The 8,209-nt window shown below is 43.1% G+C and overlaps 2 protein-coding genes across 2 annotated transcripts in view; one reads left to right on the forward strand and one right to left on the reverse strand.

Moving 5' to 3' along the window:
- LOC100946512 (cytochrome c oxidase assembly protein COX14) overlaps positions 1-8,209 on the forward strand; it is a 27,786-nt gene that overhangs the window by 11,022 nt on the left and 8,555 nt on the right. The window lies entirely within an intron of this gene.
- The window catches only part of CERS5 (ceramide synthase 5), a 49,476-nt gene continuing 45,506 nt past the window's right edge, over positions 4,240-8,209 (reverse strand). The window contains exon 10 of the mRNA XM_012805478.2: positions 4,240-5,144. Coding sequence (XP_012660932.1) covers positions 4,995-5,144 — 150 coding nt within the window. The 3' untranslated portion in view covers positions 4,240-4,994. The remainder of the gene's footprint in view (positions 5,145-8,209) is intronic.

Below are 8,209 nucleotides of genomic sequence, written 5' to 3' on the forward strand. Positions count from 1 at the left end.
TTTCTTTTCTTTTTTAAATTCATAGACAGAATTCCTTATATTCTAGATACTAGTGTTTTATTAGTATTAATATATGTGTCACAGGTTTGAATGAATCTTTTGGAGGAAGGTGTAGAGTTCCATGTTGTCTGTATCATTATGCATGTCTCTCCAGAGCAACCTGGGAGTGATAACTAATCTAAAACCAATTTTTATGCAGGTTCTTACCTGGGAATTGGGTGGGGCTAGTCGTGTACCCCTGACCACACAAAAGTGTACTCAATTCACATAAGGTGTGTCCAGAGTTTAGAATTTTTAAATCTCTTGAGCCCACAAGCCTAGGCATTCAGGCTTTCTTGTTTTCTTCTTTTGCCAGCAGGATGGACTTTTGATAGTTTCCCCTCCTTCACTAAGGCTGTTGCTCTTTCAGGGTCCCAGCTTTAACTGGGAGACTCAGTTTTATCTGTTCCCACTTAGAGCTAGCCTCCTCTTTGTTGTCAGCATTAAAACAAATCCTTAAGTTATGTTCCTCTTACTCCCCTCAGTAATTACATCAGCTATTTTGCTGTTTACTCTTTACAATTCCTTCATGTCTTTTGTCTTTTTCTTGGAAGCTTAGCTATACATTTTTACAAAACAACTTAAAAAATACCTTATCCACCATTTCTAGATGTTTGTCTCAGTTTATTTTAATCTGCCTTAAGTCAGAAATGTTCTTTTTTTTTTTTTTTTTGAGACAGAGCCTCAAGCTGTTGCCCTGGGTCGAGTGCTGTGGTATCACAGCTCACAGCAACCTCCAACTCCTGGGCTCAGGCGATTTTCCTGCCTCCAATGTAGCTGGGACTATAGGCACCCGCCACAATGCCCGGCTATTTAGGGCCCAGTTTGGATTCAAACCCGCCAGCTCAGGTGTATGTGGCTGGTGCCTTAGCCGCTTGAGCCACAGACGCTGAGCCAGAAATGTTCTTTCATATACTCATATCTCATCTAAACACAATACCCTTTCATTCCTTCTCTTCCTGGCAAAACTCTACTCATTTATTTTTTATTTTTTTATTTTATTTTTTGCAGTTTTTGGCTGGGGCTGGGTTTGAACCCGCCACCTCTGGCTTATGGGGCCAGCGCACTACCCTTTTGAGCCACAGGTGCCTCCCAACTCTACTCATATTTAATGGCTTGGCTCCACTTTCAAGTTTCTTCGTCCTTGAGAAGAACAAGTTAGAGTAGTTCTTAATGCATTGTTGTGTTGGTTTTTTTCCTTACTAGACTATGAGCCCTTTGCAGATAGAAACAAATCTTACCTGTGTCCTCAGCTTCTGCCACAGTGCCTGTGGGCACTTAATGAGTGTGTTACTGAACTGATAGTATCTGCCTACATAAAGACTGGATCTAATGTCTCAGAGTACCAGGGCTGAGTGGAGTAGCTTATGCCTATAATCCCAGCAACTTGAGAGGGCTGAGGCCAAAAGATCATTTGGGACCAGGAATCAGAAGCTGCAGAGAGCTATTATTGCACTACTGCACTCCAACTCAGGTGACAGAGTGAGAGGAGTATAATTATCTAATAACTAAACTCATGATTATTTTTAGGATTAGGATGGGCAATCTGAATTGTCTGTGTGTTTAAAACAACTTCTGTAACTCCCTTTCTACATTGTGGCAAGCTGAATTTTTCAAAGATGGCTGCAACAGTGTCTCCCATTCCATCTGCTCTTCTTCAGTGACTTTGTCACTTCTCCATCAACAGGCACAGTCTACCTCACCACCCACTTGTGATATGGGCAGTCCCTGTGATTACTCTTATCTACAGAACACAGGGAGGTGATCAGTGTCAGTTTGAGATAACACTCCTAAACGGCCCAGCAGCTTGGAATTTAGCCACTTGTGCAAATTCTAGGACAATGAAGAGGCCATGTCTCCATTGTCTTGGGCTTTGGAGTAGGCACTTTGGTTGACAGCCCTGACTGAGCTCCTAGGAACAGCCAGCATCAACTGATGGCCAGATAAGTAAAGCACCTTAGATATCCAGTCCAGTTTTCTTTTCCTTTTTTTTTTTGAGACAGAGTCTTACATTTCACCCTTGGTAGAGTACCCAGGCATCATAGCTCATAGCAACCTCCAATTCTTGGGCTCAAGTGCTTCTCTTGCCACAGCCTCCCTAGTAGCTGGGACTATAGACGCCTGCCACAATGCCCGGCTATTTTTGTTTGTTTTAGCAGGCCCGGGCCAGGTTCGAACTCACCAACCCTAGTGAATGTGGCTGGCAACTTAACCACCTGAGTTATGGGCGCCTGCCCCTGTGTCAAGTTTTGGGAAGTGGCAGCATAGATAGTATAGTGGCTGTGTGGTATAATGTGGTAGTGTAGTGGTTAAGAAGAGAGACAGTGCGTGTGAGTCCTTACTAGATGTCTGACCTTAGATAAGTTAACCTCTTTTTTTACCTCATCTTTATCAGACGTGTTTAATACAGTGCCAGGCATGTAGTAAGAGCTCTCCCTCTCTCTCTATATATATATGTCACCCTTGGTAGAGTGCCATGGCATCATAGCCCACAGCAACCTCAACCTCTTGGGGCTCAAGCAATCTTGCCTCAGCCTCTCAAGTAGCTGAGACAATAGGCGCCTGCCACAACACCTTGCTAGATGTTTTGGGATGGGGGTCTCGTTTTTGCTCAGGATGGTCTTTAACTCCTGAGCTCAGGCAATCCATCCACCTTGGCCTCCCAAAATGCTAGGAATATAGTCATGAGCCACTGCAACTGTTTGCCCCGTAGTATTTTTAAAATCCAGTCTGTCAGTAATTTAAGTTTAGTAGAGTCAATATCCCTACAGTGTCAATGAACATTGAGAATCTGATTTTTAGAACACTAACTTATTTCTTTTCATTTTCATCCATCTCTGATATGAAGCTCTTTATATGTCATTGTGTATACAAGAGCACATGGGAATATTCTGATAATGTGAATATTCACTAAATGGAAAATTATTCTGGGAGATGAATACCACATTTGGTTAATTTTATCAAGGCTTCAACTACAGAAAAATCTAGTTAGGATGATAGCTTCTCCAAGGGCTAAAAGAAAAAATAGGATGGCGCCTGTGGCTCAAGGAGTAGGGCGCCGGCCCTATATACCAGAGGTGGCAGGTTCAAAGCCGGCCCCGACAAAAAACTGCAAAATAAAAATTAAATAAATAAATAAATAAATAAAATAAAAGAGAAAATAGAACTCAAACAGAAAGCATCTGCTCAGACTCACTTATCACAACTTTAAAAGGTTATTTGGCAATCTCTGTATTAAATAAGATGCAAATACAGATATCTAACTAAAAGTGACTTAGCTTTTCAACCAAAACCTTTGTTGGTTTCACTGTATACATCTTTTAATCTGTTCAGTATTGGTTTTATGAGTCTCACTTTTTCGCCCTTGGTACAGTGCTGTGGCGTCACAGCTCACGGCAACCTCCAGCTCTTGGGCTTAGGTGATTCTCTTGCCTTGGCTTCCCAAGTAGCTGGGACTACAGGTGCCTGCCACAATGCCCAGCTATTTTTTGGTTGCAGTTTGGCTGGGGCCAGGTTTGAACATGCCACCCTTGGTATATGGGGCCGGTGCCCTACTCACTGAACTACAGGCGCCACCCCCCTGCCCCCCACCCCCCCGTCAGTATTGTCTTTGTGATCCACTAAATATGTTTATTTTTTTCTTTTTCTTTTTTCTTTTTTTGAGACAGAGCCTCAAGCTATCACCCTGGGTAGAGTGCTGTGGCATCACAGCTCACAGCAACTCCCAACTCCTGGGCTCAAGCGATTCTCTTGCCTCCGCCTCCCTAGTAGCTGGGATTACAGGCACCTGCCACAACACCCGCCTGTTTTTTTGTTTGCAGCCATCATTGTTGTTTGGCAGGCCTGGGCTGGATTTGAACCCACCAGCTCAGGTGTATGCGGCTAGTGCCTTAGCTGCTTGAGCCACAGGTGCTGAGCCAAAAAAAAAAATTTTTTTTTTTGAGACAGAGTCTCGCTTTATTGCCCTTGGTAGAGTGCCACTGCATCACAGCTCATAGCAACCCCCAACTCCTGGGCTATTTTTTTCTTAATACATAAAACACTAAAATGTAAGCACTCTGGCTGGCTCTTCCCACCATGGACAGAGGAAAAATTTGGTGTTCAGGGCTCCTTGAATCAGATCTGGAAAACCTCCTAATTATTAGCTTATGGATTCAGCGAATGGAGGACAGAGATACTAAAGAGGCTGAGACATTTGAGGAGGGTTGAAGCACTTTTAATCACAGAAGAGTAAACAAATATAAAACCATTAACAGCTCACCCAGTGGCTGTTGTCCTCCTCCAGGCCTCAGCTCACTCTCTCCCACACCCCACTCCCTGTGTACCATTGAGTAAAAAGCAGGGTTATCAGGAGCTGTCCCCATCACTATCCTGTGGTAGGAAAAGGATCTAGCTTGGGGGCATAGCAATCCTGGCCATCCATCATCATTCTGTTTCTTTACAACTTCTTCTGAAATATTTTAGCTCCAAAAGAGGAACAGTACAGGAACCTGAAGTTGAACTTGGCTGCCCCATTCCAATGGTCCAGGAGTTTAGAGCCTCAAGAGCCATGGGCAAAAAGGTAAGGGATAGTCTGGACCCAGTATAATTCAAGATGCAGCCAAATCTAGGATTGAGCTGGGTTCAAAGCGACTAGGCAAGGCCTAGTGGCCCCAGTCCAGAATTGTGCCCCAACCTAGGCAATGAAACTCATGCATATGCACAAATGCACATGCATAAGAACACACACAAATACACACACAAACACACACACACAGCAAATAACATTATTGAAAGGATCTGGAGGCTATTAAATACAAAAATGGCAGGGTTTTAAAAAAAAAGTGAAAACATTTGCTTCTTTGATTCTCCTCAGTGCCTTGCTGTCCCCCAGTTACATAAGAGTAGATGTGGGAGACCCAAGAAGCCAGTGGCTCTACAAGTCCATGTGTGCTTAAGTCCCCATACCAACCACCTTACTCTTCAGCCCAGTAGCTGCCTCCCATGTGACCATTCACTCGATTGGCACCATTGCTGGAGCTACTGTCACAGGGGCTTTTTGTGCAGGTGGTCCCCTCATCTTCTTCTGAGCTGCTCTCCACATCACTGCGATCATCCTTAGATACCTGGGTGGGAGAGAGCAAAGGCAAGGAAGTGAGGACATAACTTTTCTAGAGAGAATTACAAGATGGGACTAAGCTCAAAGAGCCCATGTTTGAGCACTTTCTCAATCTGGTCTACTTTCTAATATCTAATGACAGCTTACCCAAAGTATTATCTGGACCATGGCTATTGTTGTAGATATCTTTTCACCTACTTCCTGGCCTTTTTTCTTGTCATCTCTGACTCAGTTCTCTATGGAATAGAAGCTGCTCTGGTAGAATGGTGTATCTTAAAGGACCAGCCTAAAAGAACTGACATTGACTGAGACTTAAGTTAGGTTGGAGGAAAATTCCAGACAGCCTTACTCCTCTTTACTTCAAAGAATAGGGAAGGCAGACACAAACAATACATATAACTGTCAGCAGTGCCTCTATCTTGGTAGTTGTATTTATTCATATTTGTTATCCTGAGTTCTGTTTTATCCCCAAAACTTATCCATAATGGACCTTTTTAAGTAGTTTACTATTCCTGAACTAAATTACCACTAACCCATGACACCATTTACCTATCTTTTCACCTTTCCAATAGCAGGATCACTTTTCTTGTGAAACTTCAGCATCCGAAGACACATACACAGTATAGTGAAAACAAAAACGGATTGGCAGTCAATGAGAAAAGAATCCCAGTCCCAATCATGCTAGCATCTGTGCATCTTAACCTGTTCACTTGAGCTATTTTGTATTATTATGTTTTCAAATGAAATGTTTGAATTAGAGCAATGTTTTCCAATCTAAGTTATCCTACATATCAAGCAGAGTATTTCAAATAAATTCCTTTCCATGGACCATAAAAGTAAAGGACAGAAACCCAGTGAAACCTGTCGACTTCTGACCTCCAGAACTGAAAGATAATAAATGTGTGTGGTGTTTTTTTTTTGCAGTTTTTGGCCAGGGCCAGGTTTGAACCTGCTACCTCCAGTATATGGCGCTGGCACCCTACTCCTTTGAGCCACAGGCGCTGCCCAAGGTGTATGTTTTTAAAGTAATGGAATAAAGGATATGAAAAGGAACTAAGTTATAATTGCTGCTGCCAACTAGGCAAGGATTTGCTTTGGATTTGTGTTGGATAGCCATCTATAGTTTATTATATCTGTTGACCTCTGAACTCAGATGACCAGTTGACTACCTGATTTTTAGGAAGTTTCCACCAGAGGGCAGAGTATCTCTAGATTTGAGGTAAAGACAAAAAAAGAAGAAAAGAAAAAAAAAAAAAAGAGTAGACAATTCTTGCCTCAATTTAGGAAAAGAATCAGGCAACTTGAGTTCCAGTCAATAACAACCCTATCAGTTCAAGAGAGAGGGCATGCTCTGAGACATGTTCACAGGGGAACAGAGAGGACAGCAGGAAGGAAGAGAAATACACTCAGACAGACATGCTTCCCTGAATACTAGAAGCATAGATACACTTACATGCAAGAGATGAAATTGTCCAGCTCCTGCCAGGCATAGAAAAAAGGAAGGAGGTGAGAAAAGAGTGGAGAGTACAGAGTCTGGGTCTAATCCTTCCTGGATAGGTCACCTGTTTAGGAAAGAAAAGCAGGGAAGAACAGAGACATCCAGAAGCTACAATAAGATGCATAGGCACACTGAGCGAGTACTAAAACCAAATTACAGCCATAAGGAACAGTGACATAGGAAAGCATAAATATCTATACATTCCATCAGTGTGTCCTGACATCAATACCTCCTCTAGCAGAGCCCCTCCCACTTGGGAATCTATGTTACATTACGCTGCAATCCCTAGATCTTGGGCTAATCATAATCTGTTTCAGAACTTGCAAAGTTCAGTGAAGAGTTTTATTTTTTTTTTATTTTTTGAGACAAGGTCTCACTATATAGCCTAGGCTAGTCTCAAACTCCTAGGCTAAGTGATCTTCCCACCTCAGCCTCCCAAGTAGCTGGGACTACAGGAGCCTTCCACAATACCTGTCTATTTTTTTTTTGTTGTTGTTATTGTAGTTGTCATTGTTATTTGCCAGGCCCAGGCTGGGTTCGAACCCACCAGCCCCAGTTTCTGTGGCCTGTGTCCTAATTGCTGAGCTGCGGGCACCAAGCCTGGCTACTTTTTTTTTGTTGTTGTTGTTGCAGTTGTCATTGCTGTTTTAGCTGGCCTGGGCTGGGTTCGAACCCAGCAGCCTCGGTGTATGTGGCCAGCGCCTACCCACTGAGCTACAGACACTGCCCCAATTATGAGTTTTATTATTAAATTGCACCTTTCTTTTTCCACAATAAAGACATTGAAAACACTACCTACCCATTTACTCAGGACCCTAGCCTCATACAATAGTGCGGTGAAGCTGATGGTTCTAGTTCCTTATAGAAATTGAATCTTGAAAATTTCAGCATGGTCATCTTGAGGTGGCTTCTGAACTACCATTCCTGGACAACCTAACAATCTGCCTTTACACAGTTAATATCTTGACGCTCTGTACATAATTTCCTTTTAAAAAAAAACAGCCTCTCATATTAAAAACAAAAATATGGAACCAACTAATGTAGACAGGGTAAAGGACAGGAAATAGTTATGCCATCTCTAAAACTCTTAACCCTACTCAATCTTTAACAAAAGCCATTTTTTTAAAGAGATAGAATCTCACTTTGTTGCCCTCGGTAGAGTGGTGTGGCGTCATAGTTCACAGCAACCTCCATCTCTTGGGCTTAGGCGATTCTCTTGCCTCAGCTTCCCAAGTAACTGGGACTACAGGCACCCACCACAACGCCCGGCTATTTTTTTTGTTGGCTGGGGCCAGGTTCGAACCCACTACCCTCAGTATATGGGGCCTGTGTCCTACTTACTGAGCCATAGGCACTACCCTGTTTTTTTGGGGGGTGGGGATCACTTTGTCCCTTGGTAGAGTGCCATGGAGTCATAGCTTACAGTAACCTCAAACTCTTCGGTTTAAGCAATTCTCTTGCCTCAGCCTCTCAAGTAGCTGGGACTACAGGCACTCGCCACAACACACGGCTATATTTAGAGAGGGGGGTCTTGCTCTGGCTCATGCTAGGATTATAGGCAAGAGCCACTGTGC

This window comes from Otolemur garnettii, unplaced genomic scaffold, assembly GCF_000181295.1.
Source record: "Otolemur garnettii isolate 467f Iridium unplaced genomic scaffold, OtoGar3 scaffold00043, whole genome shotgun sequence".
NCBI classification, from domain to species: domain Eukaryota; kingdom Metazoa; phylum Chordata; class Mammalia; order Primates; family Galagidae; genus Otolemur; species Otolemur garnettii.